Below are 19,532 nucleotides of genomic sequence, written 5' to 3' on the forward strand. Positions count from 1 at the left end.
TATAGACATTGCATTAATGCAGGCTTCAGTCAGAGTCTGTCTGCCAAAATTATCACAGTTCTGGGCACAGCATTATTCGACAAAGATGAAGCAGGTACAGTGAGCTTTGCTTCACAGCTATGGCAGATAACCCCAGCCATGTCCATTATAACTGCATGTTTAAGAGGAATGTGAGGAGGGTTCACCTGATTTTGGGACTCCGCATTTGAAGCATTTCTCTCTCCTTTTGAAGTTTTGCACCCCGCACTGCCAAGACATGGTGAGTTAAACAAACGGACCACAACACGACGCCCTGTGAGCAGGGCAGAGCAACATCAGAGGCGTGCGGGCGTGCGTCCGCACCTTGTTGCACAGCCAGTCCTCATTGGCGCGCGGCTTGGGGTCACTGTAGTGCATGGACACCCTCTGCCCCAGGACCGTCAGCACCCTCTGAACCAGCCGAAAACAGAGAGAGGGGGGAGAGACGAGGGGGGGGGAGAACGACAGGAAGGGAGTGAGAATCGCACCTTCGAGACGCCGCAGCTCATGAGAGAAAGGCAGAAAAAAAGAGATTGAGGAGAGAGAGGAGGTGAAAATTCAAGAGGAAAAAAAGATGAAGAGGGAGAGGAGTGTACCCTTTGGATTTGAGGGTTTGGGACGGAAACCGACACTGGCCTGTGTGCCACAGAGAGGCGTGAGAGAGCGCACTGGGGACCACGCTCTACAGCCCACCACCTGAGCCCCCCCCTTCTAGGGGAAACCTGGAGATGCCTAACCATCTACCCCCCCACCCCCACCCAAACCCACTCCCATTGCCATTGCAGGAACCACATTTCCCAGCAGCCTCTCTGCTCCTCTTCCTTCCACAAAACATACATAGCCACAACTGAAAAGTATAAGGACTCTGCTGTTGACCGGGAAAAGGCCATCCCCGGCCATAGTAACAACTTGGAGCTACAGTTTCTTTGTAAAACAGGAACTGGTATCCATGCAGTGTCACCCTCATTTGCTTACATTTCACATTAATAAAGCATACAGGGGCTGTGTGACGAATACAGGGTGCTGCAAACCTCTCTGCACTTCAGCCCAAACCTCCAGCACACCTAAAGCAGCTAATCATTTATTACAGCAAGTACTGCTCTCGCCCCAAGCAAATAATTGAGCTTGCATCACAAAGCAAACACAAAATATAGGTTCAAACCAAAATGGAACACACAGCGTCCATTACAAAGTGTGACATCCCCAGGTCCTAGTGTAACAGCTAAGGGAGTCTACTCAGACTGAGCCTCCCAGCAGATTAGACATGTGACTGGAGGGGATGCTCATGCTCTGAAATATAAGCTTAGAAGCACAGAAACAAATAGGTGGGGCTGGAAGGGTGTTTCTAACTATGCATCCACTAGTCCAGTGCCTTCGGACATGCTTTGGTCATGCCAAAAAACTAACAATATCACAGAAGTAGCAAGGGAAATGTCCAGTGAGCATAGGATGCTAGTCTTCATTTCAGAACCACACTAAACACATCCCAGCACACACATGAAACTCAAACATTAGTCTCCTACCAAATATGCCCCAAAGGGATTTAAACTGGGGAACAAACTAAAGGTTGTCATTACCTCCTGGCAACACTACTCACTGGCAGACTTGAGCTACAGTCAGGTCAGACAGAGGCAGTGCAGCGTGACGTCTGTACGGTTGTCTTAGACATGCTCAGCTCATTGTGTCAAAGTTTCAGTGTGTAGTAAGCATACAGTAAGTACTTGGGAGTGGGCAGCTGTTGGGCAAGTGTGTGTGTGTGTATGGTGCGTTTTTGTACGCGTGTGTGTTTAATATGTGCATGTGTATGTGCAGTGTGAAGTGACCTGGTTGGTCTCCATCCAGCGCGTGGCCTCCTGCAAGTGACTAAACTCGACGAAGGCGAATCCTCGGCTCTGACCTGGAGACACACCCGCCGGCCCACAACGACAGAACAACAACAACGCAGTGAGGGGTTAGTGCTTTCATTTAGAGAGAGAGAGAGAGAGAGAGAGAGAGAGAGAGAGAGAGAGAGAGAGAGAGAGAGCAGGAGAGAGAGAGAGGGAGAGCAGGAGAGAAAGAGCAGGGGAGAGAGGGAGAGCAGGGGAGAGAGGGGGGGCAAGAGAGAGAGAGAGAGAGCAGGAGAGAGAGAGAGCAGGAGAGAGAGAGAGCAGGAGAGAGAGAGGGGGGCAGGAGAGAGAGAGGGAGAGCAGGAGAGAGAGAGGGGGCAGGAGAGAGAGAGAGGGGGGCAGGAGAGATAGCGAAAGCAAGAGCGAGAGAGAAAGAGCAAGAGATTATTCAAGTGAGAAAGGAAGAGAGCTCATCAGAGTTGGAGAACAAGGTAGAAACCGAGGAATGTAGAAAGCATGAGAAAGACAGGAGAGCAAGAAAAGAAAGTGAGAGAGAATGAAAGAAAGAGTAAGAAAGAGGGCGAGAATGTGAATGCAAGGCAAGGGAGCTCTGGAGAGATTGAGAAGCGGATAGAACTAGAAAGCGAGAAATCCAGAAAGAGGGAGAAGAGGGAGAGAAAGCGAGAGAGCGAGAGAGAGGGAGAGAGAGAGCGGGGGAAAGAGGGAGAGAGAGGAAGACAGAGCGGGGGAGAGAGGGAGAGAGAAGGGGAGAGAGGGAGAGAGAGCGAGAGAGAGAGACTGCCTTAACCACCCATCCAAAGACTTGAGCATTTCCTTCCAGCCTTATCATGGACACAGTTCAGCTCAACTTTAGACTCACACAGTGACACCCTCACACTACTCTCTCCTCAGTGCAGGTAGACACGCCCGTCACTCAAATTCACACAGACACCAACATGCAGCATCAGGCGCAAACGCATTCAGAACTCCTTACGGGCATTCAGTCTGGGTCACACTACGACAAACACACAGGCACAATTACTACAGCCCCGCAATCTCATATCTCACTTATATCCCGCAATAAATCACTCATCTTGGACTAGAGGAAGCTCCAGATCAAGAGTCATTTACAGTTGTTGAAAGGTGCATGGAAAACAAAAAAAACAAAACCTTCCACATCTGTCAGACATAACAGCAGAGAGAAGCTGAGGAGGGGTTCATTAAAAATACTTACACTGGTTCGGTCAGTGTGACAATCTGTGAAGAGAGTCTCCGGGAATGTGAACAGAGAGTGAGTGAGTGAGATGTGCGCACGGCTCACGCGTGGAGGAGTCAGAGGCGACGCAAAATGGAGGCGGGAGTGGGGTTAGTGGAGCAGCCATTTAACGAAGAGGGGAGGGGCGGGTTCGGGGGGCCAGCTCCACATGTAAGATGTTCAGGAACGGCGGGCAAAAAAAAAGAGGACTGGAAGCAGACGGATGGGGTGAGGAGGAAGGGAAGGAGCGTGTTATTTCGCGTACGTGGTTCAGGGGAAAGGGCCGTTGTAGGAGGAGGAAAAATATGAGCTTGCAGCTAGCTCAGTAGAGAGGGAAGAAGGGAGATTTTTTTGGGGGGTTATGGCGGGACAGGGGTCTCCTTAGGACTGTGAGCTCACCTGAAGACTTGTTCCTCATCAGCCGTACCTCTCTGGGCTGGATCCCCTGCTCCTGCAGCTGTGAGCGGATCTGAAGAGAGAGCACAGATCTGCGCTAAAAAGCGTCGAGGTGGATTTACGCTCATTTATGAATCACATTATTTCAATTACAAAGTTGTGTATCACACATTGGCAACATCACCCCCACCCAAACTGTATGCACCTACAGAAGAAATGCTCTCTCTTTTTTTTTTTTTATAGTAACATTTTGAATTTTTCATGGAAAGGATAGGCACCTCCTCAACTAAAACACAATGAAGATAAAGGTTGCAAGATCCAGAGAGGAGTTCCCCATGTTCACTGAGGCTCAGGAGGCTCGTAAGCTACATGCTAATGCAGAAGGTGGTCGGCGCAGCAGTAAAGGCTACCGTGGTGAGAGTGCTGACCTCGTTGACGGTTGCGGTGGGCGGCAGCATGCGGAGCATGATGATGTTGCTGGGCCTCTGGCCCTGGTCCATGTCGGCTCGATAGTCCTGGTCCCGGAGGTCCGGGTCGGTGGGGAACCCAGACAAGGACTCCTCCACAGGAGGCTCTGGGCCGTTGCCATGCCCCCGGTCTCCCCTCTCTGAGCCCCCTCGCTTCTGTGTGAAATCCTGAGGCTGTCGAGCAAGGCCACATAAATTGTGAAAAACCCCGATGGGCAAAAGAAGAACTGGAATACATTTCTATAGGACAGTCACTCACTAGAAAACCATAATGCCTTTATTCTAACCAATGTCTTTCAGAATTATTATTTTTACAAGGCTACCTTTACAGTTTTCCACCCACAAAAGGAGAGCAGTGGAGCTGAATCTTCCCCTCACCGCCTGTGAGGCAGGACACATTTTCTACACAGTGAACTACAGGAGAGGTAGCACCTGCTAGTCTCACAGTGTCTAAAACACAGGGCTCAGGCTCTGCTTGGAAGAAGGAGCCAAGAACTTACAGCAAATGCCAATCAACAGACAGACAGACACACCACACACACACCTGTCTCTTGTCTGGCCCCCTTGAAAACTTTCCTTCTTCTCCTCTCCGTCCACCAGGAAAGTCATCTTGCGCACCAGCTTCCATCCTGTGCCAGCCACCCTCCTCCTCCATCTCTCTGGGGTTGTCCTCTTCAGAATCGGGGTAGGCCCCTCCCACGCCCCCCTCCTGCATGCCCCTAAAAGGGCGGAAGTCTCTCCTGCGGCCCTCGGGCTCCCTGTCGAAGTACTCCCTCTCAAACTCATAGTCCCGGCCCTCCCGTCTGAACCTGGGGTGCGGGGGCTGGGCGTGTGGGTGGGGGCCGCGGGGGAAGTCCTTCCCAGGCCTGCCGTCTTCGCCCCGCATGCCTCTCTGCCGGAACCCCAGACGGCTGTCGGGGAAAGGCCCCGAGTCGTACCCCCTCCCCCTCGCTCCCCCCATTCTGTCGTCCCGTCGGAAGGGCCTCTCGTCCATCCCTCGGTCCTCAAACCCGCCGCCCGGCTCGCCCTCCTCGTGCCCGTACCCTCGATAGTCCATGTCCCTGTAATCGTGCTCGTCCAGGTTGTTGCCGTAGCGTCCCATTCGGTCCCCCCGGCCACCTCTTCAGATAGGGAATAAAAAAACGGTTAGCCATCTATTCCTTAACCATTTACTTCAAGTGAACTGTGAAACATCACCACAAAAAATAATTTCACTGAACATTTTGCCCAGGAAAGATTACCTAGCCACCATAATCATCTGATTATCTTTCCTACAGCAATGTTGACAAGCCTATTGTGCTATAGACCATTTCAGTATCTAAGCTTAACTGCTATCCTTATTATACTCATTGATCTGTACAGAGGTCAAATAGTTGGCCATTTCCTTTCCTCAAGAGAGAGCTCCAGTTCTTGATTTGGGTACAAGAATTAAGCAAGTAATTAATAGTGCTTCTGTAGCGGCTTGATTATGAAAGTAATGAAACTCTCTGAGACAAAAAGAGAGGAATAACACACGCAGCCACTGTGAAACCACAACAAGATCCGGGGCTGCACAGCTGTTTACGCCAAATTCACTTACCGCCTCTCATATTCCATGATCTCCCCCTGGGCTGCACACCAACCTCTACTCAAGCATTTGCAGATCCTAAAAATGGGAATGTGGAGTTTGGATAAAATAATTTCATGTCAGTACACAATAATCACATTGGATGGCTGAATAAATGAAATATCCAATATCAAAAATTTTGTGCAGTTCTTTTTCAAGATTTTATTGCATGTACATTTATCAAGAGTGACTTCATTCACTTCATCAATAAAGTTACTTTAAATTGAAGACAACTGGCATGCCACGAAAGAAGTAAATATACTGTAAGTGGTGTCATTTAACTGGTTTGTGGCGACACAGTTGTATCGAGTCACATCTGTCCATTATGTAAACAAGTCAGGGATGTTTCACAGTAAGAAAGAAATTGTATGACAGCGTCAGCCAGACAGCCAAAAACTTACTGCCGGCGTGTAGCCGAGCTCACTCACGCCAATTATTCCGGAAGGAACGTTAAATAGACCTCGCTTTGTAGCCAATGTTGGCTGAACGCAACCAGTAAACAAAGCACCTGGACTACCTACAAGATAATGCTGGCTTGCCAGGAAGACAGCCTACCTGCATAGCAACGTCAGAGCTGCATACGCTGTTAAATCAGCTTGCTAATATATTTACATGTAAGGTTAGCAACTGAAGAAAGGTTCGGGTATTAGCTAAAAACAGAAAATATCAAATAAAATACACCAAAAGAAATAATCGGAATTTACAAACCAGACACATTTTCCTCCCAACACTTGGAACGAGCTAGCTAGCCATCACATAAATGCATCTGCATTAGGGTTAGGCTAGTCAGCGAGTCAACTATAACACCCATTAGCAATATCTGCTAACGCTAGCTAGATGATTAGCTAGCTAACGTTAGCCGACTTGTTAGCGACAGAAAAGTCGAAAAATCAACCCAAAGCTCTCACTATCGATTGCTGATGAAAAACGGGGCTGTATGAAAACGTACTTTCGTTTGACCAAAGCGGTGTTTGCTAGAAGTTATCCAAGTAAAAGCAGCAACGTTAGCTAACCCCAATGAAATGTAGCAAACGTAGCTAGTCAACACTATCTAGCGACAAGCTAGCTGTATCGTGCAAGCCTGCCACTGCTTGATGTCGCTAGCTACATAGCTAGCGACACCAGCAGCTAACATAAATTATAGCAAGTAAAGGTATGTAGCTAACTGTAACACTAAAAATACAGTGCATGCAAAACTTACCTTTGCAAACTAGTCGTAAGGAAAAACTATAACATACACTTGAAAATCATTATAAGTTCGGCCACTAAAAATTTAAGCCACTAGCTACAATTACACTATTGTAACGATAGGATATAATATTCGTTTATGCAGCTAACGTCGGCTAGCGCTAGATAAAATGGCTACAGGAATTGACAAGGGAGTGTACGAGTTTGACTTCCCATGTGATTGGTGTAAAAAGTCCAGACTTTCATTTGCAGCCATTGTAATTGGACAGTCACAAACTGCGAGTAATCGCGTTCCCCCTTTTCCTTAATAAACTTCGTTCATTCTCCTTCCATCGCAGATCTGGAAGGGGCTCGTGTGGAATAGACTACAAGGAATTTCCAGGCATTGGCGTCTGGAATCTCTCCGACGCGATTCGCACAAATTTTCCACATATACTCAGTGTATTTTACCTGCCATCTTATGGGAAGTTAAACCTTCAATGCAATTATCGGCCTTGGTATGTGGTGCTGTGATTTTCATCACTACATAAGGACAGTTACTTTGTATGCTGAAACGATACTTTGGACACTGTATGTCGTTTTATATTTGAGCAATACATTGTCGAAGTGATGAGATAAGCTTTTATTATTTTGATGACTACATTCTTCTGGGTAAATATAAAACTGAATTGTGGCATAATAATGCGTTTCATCATATCCTAATGTACTACAGGATTGTCATGGCCAGTTACCAATAGTGTCAATTAGGGTGGCTATAACATCTATCAGGGATTCTGAAAAACTCATAGAATAGGATTCATTTTTTTAAACGAATTATTGATTGCTTAATTTCATTTTGAGCACTAAACATTTTCAGTACGTGAATATTATAGCCTAGTGTGCCAGACTGCAGGGTTAGGCTAAAGTAGCCTAAATACTGTAGCTAGCAAGCACACGGCATTTCGTCCATCTATTGTAGCCTTCTCACTCAGTGAATAACAGGCTGGTAAACATCCGACAATTTTTAACCACAGTAAACGACTTTTGTAAATATCCTTGAACAGTTTGTCAAGCCGTGCCAACCCCCCGTGTCACAATCCTTTTTATAGTTTTCCATGCTTAATAAACTTGGAAGAACATTTTATTTTACATTTTAATCTGGCCTAACAAAATAATTGAATGTTGAATATTGAATGAACTTGCACATAATGAGTTTGATTTTGGACTAATAGATTTGTGCTTTTCAATGCAATAAAACTGGGTGTGTGGAGCATGGAGAGCTAAAGGATGCTTTGAACCAAGGAAACTAGTCCCCCACAAGGAACAGTGCAGCAGAACACACCCCCATCTTCTTTATAGCCAGAAAGGCACAGGACACTAACAGAGCTAATGCAGCACCATGACTGTGAATATCAAAAATGAGGTTCCACACAATTAAATGTTGAAATAAAACATACGAACACACACACACACACACACACACACACACACACACACACACACAAAATAGAAATGTATACACACAAGCGAGCACACACACAGGCAGAAAACAGCTCAGGAATGCACCAATATTTTACAACCTCTAGCTTTATTTAATGGTCAGTACAAATGAATAGAACCAGCAGACAGTGAGAGGTACATGCCCCCATCTGATTGGGGACAGAATACAATTCCACATAATCACAGACTTAAAGGTTTTGATACCGCACACAGCTATCAATTTTCACTTTAGAGGTGACTATCATAAAAAGGAATAAAAACACAAATCAAGACAATGACTCAATCTATGAACAAAAACAAACAACTTTAAAATGAATAAGCATGGGGTTTTAAACAAAGGATGCAAACCATGTCAAGCAAACTTTATTTGTTGGTATTTTGTGCAATTTCTCTGTTTTAACTGTGCCATTTATGTGGTTTTGAAAACTCCCAACAGGTATCTGCTGTGTCTCAAATGTACCTATGCTACTTCCCCATGACATGAACTGTATTATGGATTTTGAAGAAATGTAGTAACACTGCTGCCCACTTGAACAGGCTTGACCATTCTGCTCCGAAAACATTTACTCACTGCCTACACTTAATATAATATTGTCAATACAGTCTTAATATAGTCAGTAAGCGCTTGCCTTAGCAGGACAGTGGTGTCAAGTCTCATGATGTTAGTCTGATAACTTCAGGCAAAAGAAAAAGAAATAAATCTATTGAAGAAAAACATTTTCCCTGCTCCGAAGCTTGGGTATGTATGACGATGATTTATATTCCTCTCTATGTGTTCCTCAAGGGGATCCGTGAATCCTGGTCTCCTGGAGGTGTTTCTGACACAGCTGTGCTGCAGAGGCTGCGACCAGCCGCTCAGTCCTATCATTTCATCTAATGTCTGCAGGCTACAACTCCCACTCAAGCAGTTACACAAAATAACCCAAGCAGAAAAGCAGACAGCAAAACAGCACGGACAGCTCTACTTTGTGCACGTCTAAACCCAAGCATGAATTCACCTGCAGTATAATGTGATCATGCTGTACAGTTATATGTATAAAGGTACAGTGCTGGAACAAGATACTACTCTTCAGTAAGGGGAGCCAAGTGTGTTTTTAATGCATTTCGTCAATTAATGACATGATGAAAAGAAAAAGGGAAGGGGTAAGGGTTGGTCTGTGTAAAATAGGAGGAGGAGGGACAGAGATTGGACTCCCTATAGTGTATATAATAAGGCCCTGCCCCTTTCTTAACTCCTCCAAAAATCCCTGGAACCCTTCCTCTTCATCAGTAAAAACAAGCACTTTACAAAAACAAAAAGTGTACTAAAACTGAAATGAGGATAATAATACAGGACTGGAGACATTAACCATCGTGGAACAATGAAAAGGAAATCAAAATAACAGAAATTACAACCACAAAAAAAAAAAAAAAAACACCCAAAATCCTGCCTATTATAGTGACACAACTGACATGCACACACCTTGAGAAAACAATAAGAAACATGTTCGGTGGAATTCAACCTATGCTGTCAATTTCTTAATATTTATATATATTTTAATTTTTTGGTCCCCTCAGCTAGTGACTTTTTTCATAGGTGTGTAATTACATATGATTATATTAATATTTATATATGTATATATTCACATTTATAACACCATTCGTTACAGGTCTCTCTGGCTTTGAGCTCAGCGACAGGCGGTGGGGGAAGGAGGGAGGAGGGGGGAGACACAGGAGAGAGGAGGGGAGGCAGAGGTATACTTCGGCAGGCATCTGGGAGGGCCAGGCTGGGGGTGTTTAACAGGACACCTCCATGGTCTGAGGCCCGGTCTGGTTGTCCAGGGCGGTGGAAGAGCCGGCCCCGTCCAGCTGGGAGCTGCTGAGGCTGTGGGAGTGGCTGCCGTCCGGTGAGCCCATGCTGGAGGAGGACTGGGTGCGTGAGCGGGCCAGCCTGGTCATGCTCGCCGTGGGAACTGCGAGAGGGAGATACAACAGAGAGGGGTTCACAGCCTGCGCAGGTACAGGTGGAAGTGAGAGGAGAGAGAGGGGGGAGGGAGCTGGAATCTGTAATGTTCCAGTCAGAACTCTGGTCAAATAACCCCTGGGGGAGAGAGAATAATGATGCTTGTCAGAGACATACTGCACAAAACCCCCTCTGTTTCTAAGTGAAAAACACAAAAACACAGGCATAATATTCATTTTTACCTGTTCATTTGGTTTAGTGATTAAAATAATATGAATCATAATCATATGATTATAATTACCTTTAGTGAGACATTGAGAATATTTTCTCTTCACCTGGCTACCTCTGTACAAAGTCAGCCAAAGTCATCAACTTTTATTCTGTATTGCTGACAAGATCATTATTCTCCCAAAATAAAATATCTTCCCAAGGACACTGTTTAATAGAAAGAAACAAATGAGTATGCTGAATGTTGAGGATGAAGCATGCGCAACACAAACACAGAGACGTACAGTAGGGAAACAAACACGGAAACACACAGGGAACAGTACAGCGCTTATCCCAGCGACACCAACACACATGCACACACCCCGTTTACACAAAACAGATAAGAAAAAGAAACACAAAAAATGGAAACTGCACGGATCATGCCTTTTTTACGGTCTTAAAAAAAACTGAAATGGTCACTAAATGTAAGGTAGTGGTCGTCAGGTCTGGGAATACGGGTGGCTGTCTTATGTAATGACTGGCTGACACCACTCTGGGCAGCAGTGTGAGATCCTGGTACCTGATTCATTGTTCAGATGGCTGAGCTGAACATGGGGGACTGTTAGCATTGATGGGAGGGGACAGGAAGACAAGGAGGGAGGTAAGAAGGACATGGGGAGACATGGAGACACATTTAGGTTATTGACTCGTCCTGGAGAAAATCTATCCTAGATTGTTATATGTTTCAGATTATATTACTCATATTTTATATTATATTACATTGCCCATATTCATTGTGCTAAACTACGCCTAAATGATGTGATATATTAAAAACTATTACATTTTATTACTACTGCTGGAGCTAGAATTGAATAATAGCTGCTGTTGTCCATCTAAAGATGCCTCAATTTTCCTCATCTTGTTTATCAACGAATTCCCTTCTCAAATATATTTTTAATAAAGCAATAGTAAATGACTGTAATAGTGCACACCACTATGATGCATCAGGTGAAATGGGAGAAATCCCTTACAGAGATGACATTCAGCAGCCAAGCCCAATCTGCCTCATGAAGATTTAATTTTTGAAAACACAAACACTGATCAAAAACACACCCCAAAAAGGGTGAGCCCCTCAGGTGAGGGCGAGTTTCAAAAAAACATGGAGAGCTTTGAACCCGAGCCCTGCCCTGCTGTTCACAGCTTCTTTTCGGCAGAGAGAGAGCCTTTAATCAGCGTTAGACCTGCTGTGGGGGCAGTGGAGCCCTCAGAGAGAGCTCTCAGTCACCTCGCTGATGGGGGGCACAAAATGGCGACTTCGTCTTGGGTGTTATGAACATACGATATGCTTTTGCCGTAATGAGATGGACAGTTTCAAAAGCACAACACAAGGAAGAGAAAAGGGAATGATGGGATAAACAAAGGGAGAGCTGGAGGATATCTCCTTAAAAGACCTGTGAACCATGGGGTTTTACTGAAACACATTTCTTTGATACAAAGTAGTTTAAATGCCACGTCCTAATTAAACCCAGGTCCGAAAGTGGCATGAACAAGTAATTAGCACATCATTCATAATAAGCATGCCCTCTGTATTCTTGCCCATCTTCTGAAAACTGCCATGTGAATGTTAAATGAAAATGGGGTTTTAATTAGGTATCTAAAATAAAGACAATCAATTATAGTTTCCCCTCTTAAGATTGTTTTAATGTTCCACCCTGATTTTTCTCTTTCAGGACAAAAAAGCATAAAATGATGTGATTCTCATGTAAATCAGTCTTCACATGTGCAATGAACAGGTTTAGAATAGATTGAATCTTTTAGATTGAGTCATTTAACAATAGCACTGTCCCTTTTCTTAAACGTGTAAACACTCACTGTATAAAATGGCCATTGAAGATTTCATTTAAAGCACTGCTTCTTCCATAACCTTCTACACAATGGGACAAAGCCACATGGCAATATGAAAAAAATAAACCATAAAATGGAGAAAAAAATGTTTGTATTTTTATCACACTTTTTGTTCAGCATCAAAGTCAGTGTTCAAAGAAACCAGCTGTGGAAGCATTCAGAGAATTCCCTTTCCTGCCTTTGAGCTAAGTGTCAACTTCAGACCGCAGTCTGTGCAAAGCATGTTAGTCGACACCTGCACCCAGGGGTCAGTAAGCTGTGGGTGTGCTTTACTCCTGTAGATGAGAGAGACATCTGTACCAATACGCTAAACCCATTCAGTCTGTCCCACACAATGCTTTTCTGCACTCCATGTTTATATCTTTAAATACAAACATTTATCTGCATCCAGAAAGAGAAATGAAACACTTTCCAGAAACAGAGATACTTCACACCATTTAGACATGCAGAGCCCCATCTGGTATTTATCTTTGTTAAACTTCATATTTTGAAAAGGGCGTTCTCTGTCCAACTTTAAACACCGTAGATCAAAGGATGTAGGGACATGGATAGAGACAGAGAAAGAGAGAGAGAGAGGCAGAGAGAGAGAGAGAAAGAGCATCAAAAGTGTGGTTGTTCTACCACATGGGACTCTGCATTTTAAACTGTTTTTAAAAGCAGTATGTTAAGGGAAGGGAGTCTCGCCACACAGAAGTCACCCAGGAAGCTGCTGTACTGTGAGTCATGCTACAGAACAGCAAACACTGGCAAACATGTACTTACTACCATGGACATTCAAGACTGTGAAAAGGACAGAAACGTGGTTAGTTGTGTGCGTTTAATCCCCGGGTTCTGTGACTGGTATCAGTTTTCTCACTGAGCACTTTATTAGGAGCACTAATACAAATACAAATCCTGGGTATGGCCTCTATTTGCTCTCAAATCAGCCTCAATTATACGCTGCATGGATTCCACAAGATGTTGAAAACATTCCATTGAGATTCTGTTCCACGTTGTGATGATTGCATCACACAATTTCACCCAAAGGTGTTCTATTGGATTCAGATCCGTTGACTCATTGTCATGTTCATGAAACCAGTTACTTTTGGTTTTTGACACAATGTACCCATCTTCTAATGGAAGTAGCCATTAGAAGATGGGTACATTGTGGCCATGAAGGGATGCACATGGTCAGCAACAATACTCAAATAGGCTGTGGCATTGAAGCGATGATTGATTGGTATTAATGAGCCCAAAGTGTGCCTAAAAAACCAGCCTGGACTGTTGACAAAAGGCAGGTTGGATCCATGGATTCAAGCTGTTGATGCCAAATTCTAACCCTACCATCTGTATGCCTCAGCAGAAATCAAGATTCATCAGACCAGGCTACATTTGTCCAGTCTTCAACTGTCCAGTTTTGGTGAGCCTGTGCCCACTGCTTTCTGTTCTTGGCTGACAGAAGTGGAACCCAACGTGTTCTTCTGTTGTTGTAGCCCATCTGCCTCAAAGTTTGACGTGTTGTGGATTCTGAGATGCTTTTCTGCTCACCACAATTGTACAGAGTGGTTGTCTGAGTTACCGTAGCCTGGTCAGCTCATATCAGTCTGGCCATTCTCTGTTGACCTCTCTCATCATCAAGGCATTGCCATCCGCAGAACAGCCACTCACTGGATGTTTTCCGTTTTTCGCACAATTCTGAGTAAATCTAGAGTCTGTTGTGCTTGAAGATGAGCAGTTACAGAAATACTCAAACCAGCCTGTCTAGCACCAACAATCATGCCACGGCCAAAATTACCGGGATGCTTAAGAAGTTCACAAGTAACAAGTGTTCCTAATAAAGTGCTGAATGAGTGTATTTCAAAAGCATTTTCCAGTTAAGAGATGGGTAAAAAAGAAGTCTCAGTGAGACAACTGTACACATGACCTCTAGTAGTCCCCAGGTCAAAAACTCCCAAACAGTAATTTATGGGTATATGAGAGGGGTGTGGGCTGAGTTTGCGGGACCAGTATGCATCTAAGTTAAGTTTCTTTGTAAATATCTGCTGTGGTTTAAGAGACACTAGAACACAGAGACTTCCCATGACAGGACACTTCAAAGTAAAAAAAACAAAAAAACAAAAAACGAAGACTTTTGTTGACTCAGTTCACAGACAGACAGTGTAAAACCCAGTTTGCTCCAGACACTGTACCCCTGAGAGTGTGAAAGGGAATGTGACAGATGTGGGAGAAGAGGCGCTCTGTACTCACTGTAACCCATGCCCTGGACAAAGTACTTGAAGGCTTCAGCGAGTTTACCCGGCTGTGAGAAACATAAAGTGTGACCGTTATTTATAGCAAACATCTATATATCCATGCATATATCTATGCCTTCATCCATTTTCTAAACTGCTTATTCCTGGTCAGGGTTACTATCCCATCATGCACTGGGTGAGGAATATACCCTGATCAGGTCGCCAACCCGCCACAGGGTCCACTTCACCTACTGCATGTCTTTGGACTGTGGCAACCAGAGTAGCTGGTGGAAATTTGCATGGACACAAGGAAAACATGCGCACTCCACACAGAATCGCCCTCGGTTGGAACTGGAACCTTGCTGTGAGGCGACAGTGCTACCCACTGCACCAATTTTGCTGCCATATATGGCAAACATTATCTAATACATTCTGCTTGAGGAACATAACAATGTTTGATAATGAGAAGAGACCAGTCAGCCCATCTGTGCTGATATACTGCATGTGTAAACCAATAATACAAATTAGCAATATTAATCGGAATGATGTTGTTATTGTACAAAAATCATGTAACAGGTAACAATAACATTGGGGACACAGACTGCAGGGAGGCTGACTCTCAAAACATAGTTTCAACCTGTGTAGCCTAGGGTTTGATTCCCCCCATGGAACTTTCTGTACTGTGACCCCCTCATTGTATCCCCCTGCTTTCTCCCTGCTTGATCAAACTATTAAAATCCATAAGGAGGGTGGCCACCATCCACACCAGTCCAATTGTCGGATGAGATGTTACTCACTTGGACAACCTGAGGCAAGCCACCGCAGTCAGCCATCTGAACAGAGAGAGAGAGAAACACACAAACATGGTCACTACCATAGAGCCTACAGACAAACCACAACTGAATAGGCATGTCTGTAATGATGCAATGATACTGTGTTAAATAAAGGCTCATTGGATTATAAGCAGTAGTACCTCTGCTGTCACCATGTCAAGTGAAGGCAGGTGAAGTGCATAATATTGCAATAGCACCAATATGAAGGTGTTCACTGCAGATAAAAGTTTATTCCTAAACAAAGAAAATAAACATCCTTACCTTCAGCAATGTTGTGTTGGATGGATTTAACCTGGAGTTGCACTCCACCTACGTAGGAAAAGAGAGAATTAGAGTTAAACCCCCCGGCAGACAGGCACAGAATGGCTGCATTGGGCTCCAGAGAACCCTCATTAGGATTCAGGCCCTGTGACTATGCTCTGAAGGAAACTGAGAGCTGCTGTGTTCCTGGAGCTTTTACTGTGCTCTGAGGCTATGCTGAGGTCACGCGGAGTTTCCATGGTGATAACAGCACGAATCCGGTGGCAGTGTAAGCTCTGAACCCGAGTAAGACCTGGAGGAGAGACACCTACCACAGCTTCCACTGCTGGAGACGTGTCCCCAACCACCAGCAGGGCAGGGCAGCTGTAAGGGGAGAGAAGAGGGCCAAACGGGACAGTCAGTCGACGGAACATTGTCTACTGGGTGAGCATAACACACACACACACACACACGCACAATCGCACACACACACACACCACACATAGCTCAGACTCACATCAGTGTGTTCACCGTGCCCTCGCTCAGGCCAAGAACGGGCCTCTCGATCTCCAGGTCCCGACGGCTGCACAACAAAACAAAGCCAATATGCCAATGGATCAATCAACATACAACACTCAGCGATCTGCTGATCGACCATGCAGTCTGCCCGTAATACCTGCTGTAGGAGGCGCAGAAGAGGCCCAGGTTGTCCTGGTTAATATCCTGGGCGATGTGCAGCCGGTATGTCTGGATCAACTCCTGATTCTCCGTCAGCTCGTTCTGAGGGATCCCAGGGGAAGACAGTCATTATCTCAACACAAGCTGTGATATTAAATTAGATTATTTGAATCTAAAAATGGACGCATCAACTTATTGGGAGCAATCTGTATCATACAAAGTCAATATTGAGGTTATAGTGTCTCACATACATAATATTGGCATTTATATGTGAGCACTAGCAGGACTGAAACACTATAATGGGAAGAGCTTAATCTCTTAATTAGGGGGTGCTACTGTGCTTACCGCACTGAAGTGATGGGCCATAACAATGTCCACCAGATTGCTTGTCCACCCAGAGAGCTAGAAAATTGAAAAGAGAAATAAGCCATCCCCCTTTAGCAACATGGGCAAAACTCTAAATCCGCAATTAATGATGACTTCCCCACATTACACCTACACAATAAAACACCAACTGCCACATGTAAAATGCAAAGGGTAGCCTAACTCAATGCAATGAATCCTACAGTAACATATTTTTGTCACAAGGTAACCAAACTACTTGCATGAATTTGAAATGCATAGCATAGCAGATGTTTCATGGATTGAAATTTGTTTGATATTTTAGCTGCACACCTGTTTGATCTGTTCTCATTAGCAAGGTTATATGAAAATAATGCAAATCCACATTGCCCTAGGTGGTCGGTTGTTTTTCAGTGCCGTGGTATAATTGAAGTTAACTTGGTGTTGCTGGCAAAAATGGGTCTGGAAATCAGCTTCTGTGAAATGAATACATTAACACCTTAAAATGGCAGTGCTAACATCTAGAAGTTGCTTAATAGTAGGGTAAACCTACAACATAAACAGCCAAATATATTTGCTTTGAAATGCCATGGTTGTGTGTGGTTCAGTGCCAGTTTGAATACCGGAGGTATGGAGAAGCTACTTTATTATAGCAGAAAGATTGAATCTGTCTGACTGTGTGTTTAGTACAAATGTTCCATGGACACGAGCAGGGCAGCCATCCCGCTGGGTTCCCAGTGTATTTTGGCAGGGTGCAAAAGCATCCTGTAACTGGAGCCAAATTTGGAAGTTGACCAAAAACGCACCGTCCTGCAAAGGACTGGCAATCTGTCCAGGGGGTATTCCTGCATCTCACCCAACGCATACTGGGATATGCTCCAGACCCCTGGAATAAGTAGGTTAGATAATGGATGGATGGACAGTTCGATCAAAATGAACCAACAAAGGGCATGTGACACAGAGAATAACTGGCTTATCTCCCTCAAAGAGAACATTCTGGACCTTCTAATCTAAACCATAACCCAACACCTCCCCATGCCCCCTCCCCGCTCAGCAGAACCCCTGATAGAATAAGAAAGCTCACCTTGGTGGCGGCCCAATCCATCCAGCCCTCAGCGCATGGGTCCACGTTGATCAGAACCAGACCCTCCACAAGGCCCGGGTTATTCAGCTGCAGACAGGGAAGGCATGCTCTTTACATAGGACAACATGTCTCTTCCTCTATAAGGTTTTCTCAGACATTTTCAGTTGTGTGTGCACATTTCAGTTGTGTGTGGCATATTCAGGTGCACGCTGAGCCCAGGGAACCCTCTACTATAAATACATGTCTCTGAAGTTCTCAGGAGTGTGTACATGTGTTTGGAGTTCTCAGTTGTGTCTGTGTGTCTTTGAAGTTTGCAGGTGCGTGTGCATGCCTTTTGAGTTCTCATGCGGGTGTGTGTGCACATGTCTTTGGAGTTTGCTTGTGTGTGTGCATGTCCTTCGAGTGACTGCAGGTCTTTGGAGTGTTCAGTTGTAACTGCAGGTCTTTGGAGTTCTCAGTTGTAACTGCAGGTCTTTGGAGTTCTCAGTTGTAACTGCAGGTCTTTGGAGTTCTCAGTTGTATCTGCAGGTCTTTGGAGTTCTCAGTTGTGTGTGTGTATGTGTGTGTGTGTGCTTGCATGTTTCTTTGGAGTTCTCAGTTGAACATGTCAGCTGGAAGAGTCCTGAATGTCATGTTACCATACAGGATGATTCCCGGTGGGAGAAAGGTAGTTATTTTTGACATTTTCTTTCTGTTGAAATCACAATGAGGCTGGACCCAGTGGGATCGCCATGTTACCCTGCACATCTCCGCCCTCCTCCTTCCCTCATCAATCTTTCACCAGCCCCCCTCCCTCTGTCTCCTGCTGTCTTCCTCTCCGTTTTCTTCTATCCTTTCAACCAACATTTGTCTTTAGTCACTGCTAAAACCAAAAAAACAAGGCGATCTCAACGAGTATTTTAGTCTAATAATTTGAATAAAATGTTTTGTTAAATAAGACAAAACAATTACCAATGAGGTGTGACAGTTTTTTGCCGGATTTGCCAATAGGCAAAGAAAATTTCACTTGTCATATAACCAATACCTTGAAACAAGCTAATATTTTCCACTTTGAGAGAATTTTTTATTTTTTTGAGTCTCATTACTAGACTATTGCAGTCAAGTGTTGATTTAATCCAGTCACAAGATACCAGAGTCTGAGTAGTCAGTTAGTGGTCAGGACCAGTCAGGACTGCTCAAACACGGTGAAGATGACCCTTTATGCGATCCATCGCATATCCTCTCCTCTTTTTATAGGCCGACGCCAGAGACAGGCAGATGAGCCCGGGGACCCGAAATAACCCTGCTCTGGGATTAATCTGACTGTTACTGACAGCACACAGGGAGCAGCTGAACCTGGGTTAACCTCAGAACCTGCGTTTAATGGGGGGAGACTCGGGGGACTTACCGCGAACCTGGACAGGATGTAAGCGCCGGCCCCTACCCCGATTCCGATCACAGTGTTCACCCTGAGCGATGACACAACACGCGTGGTGTAACACACACTACACACGGGAACATCACACTTTTTTTCTACGATAAACACATTACACATTATAACTTCTTGCAGACTGGGAAATATATTACGGAAAACAATCCTGTTGATCAAGATAAATGTGGATACTGATATTCCCTTAGATGCGTACTATGTCTAACAATGTCCATGACAGGGACCAACTGTATATTGTATAATAATAATAATACTTTTGTTGAATAAGACACACTTAATGGTAGCCCAATTGACCCTGAGACTGAAACAGACTGTATGACTACAAAACTACAGCTGAAGATGGACATCCTCTTGCGTAGGTGGGCTCCTTTTAAAGCATTTAGCATGCATGAAAATATACGTAACCTCCTTTTTTTCTTTTTCCTTT

General features: G+C 44.7%; 2 protein-coding genes across 6 annotated transcripts in view; both read right to left on the bottom strand.

Moving 5' to 3' along the window:
• The window catches only part of rbm10 (RNA binding motif protein 10), a 17,677-nt gene extending 10,762 nt beyond the window's left edge, over positions 1 to 6,915 (bottom strand). For 2 of the 3 annotated variants that reach the window (XM_061219615.1, XM_061219613.1), the window contains exons 1-8: positions 6,770 to 6,915; positions 5,542 to 5,607; positions 4,507 to 5,083; positions 3,906 to 4,136; positions 3,499 to 3,568; positions 1,842 to 1,915; positions 343 to 429; positions 186 to 246 (exon numbers count right to left, since the gene is read on the bottom strand). In XM_061219615.1, the coding sequence (XP_061075599.1) occupies positions 186 to 246; positions 343 to 429; positions 1,842 to 1,915; positions 3,499 to 3,568; positions 3,906 to 4,136; positions 4,507 to 5,083; positions 5,542 to 5,558 (1,117 nt within the window). In that variant the 5' untranslated portion in view covers positions 5,559 to 5,607; positions 6,770 to 6,915. The remainder of the gene's footprint in view (positions 1 to 185; positions 247 to 342; positions 430 to 1,841; positions 1,916 to 3,498; positions 3,569 to 3,905; positions 4,137 to 4,506; positions 5,084 to 5,541; positions 5,608 to 6,769) is intronic. The other variant, XM_061219616.1, reaches the window with a different exon arrangement.
• A 1,389-nt stretch (positions 6,916 to 8,304) lies between these two features.
• The window catches only part of LOC133110199 (protein NDRG3-like), a 45,377-nt gene continuing 34,149 nt past the window's right edge, over positions 8,305 to 19,532 (bottom strand). For 2 of the 3 annotated variants that reach the window (XM_061220128.1, XM_061220130.1), the window contains 11 exons: positions 19,064 to 19,124; positions 17,677 to 17,763; positions 16,596 to 16,652; positions 16,249 to 16,352; positions 16,090 to 16,155; positions 15,905 to 15,956; positions 15,594 to 15,641; positions 15,297 to 15,332; positions 14,516 to 14,567; positions 10,965 to 11,003; positions 8,305 to 10,187 (listed from right to left, as the gene is read on the bottom strand). In XM_061220128.1, coding sequence (XP_061076112.1) covers positions 10,012 to 10,187; positions 10,965 to 11,003; positions 14,516 to 14,567; positions 15,297 to 15,332; positions 15,594 to 15,641; positions 15,905 to 15,956; positions 16,090 to 16,155; positions 16,249 to 16,352; positions 16,596 to 16,652; positions 17,677 to 17,763; positions 19,064 to 19,124 — 778 coding nt within the window. In that variant the 3' untranslated portion in view covers positions 8,305 to 10,011. The remainder of the gene's footprint in view (positions 10,188 to 10,964; positions 11,004 to 14,515; positions 14,568 to 15,296; positions 15,333 to 15,593; positions 15,642 to 15,904; positions 15,957 to 16,089; positions 16,156 to 16,248; positions 16,353 to 16,595; positions 16,653 to 17,676; positions 17,764 to 19,063; positions 19,125 to 19,532) is intronic. The other variant, XM_061220129.1, reaches the window with a different exon arrangement.

The sequence above is a fragment of the Conger conger genome, chromosome 14 (genome assembly GCF_963514075.1).
Source record: "Conger conger chromosome 14, fConCon1.1, whole genome shotgun sequence".
NCBI lineage: Eukaryota > Metazoa > Chordata > Actinopteri > Anguilliformes > Congridae > Conger > Conger conger.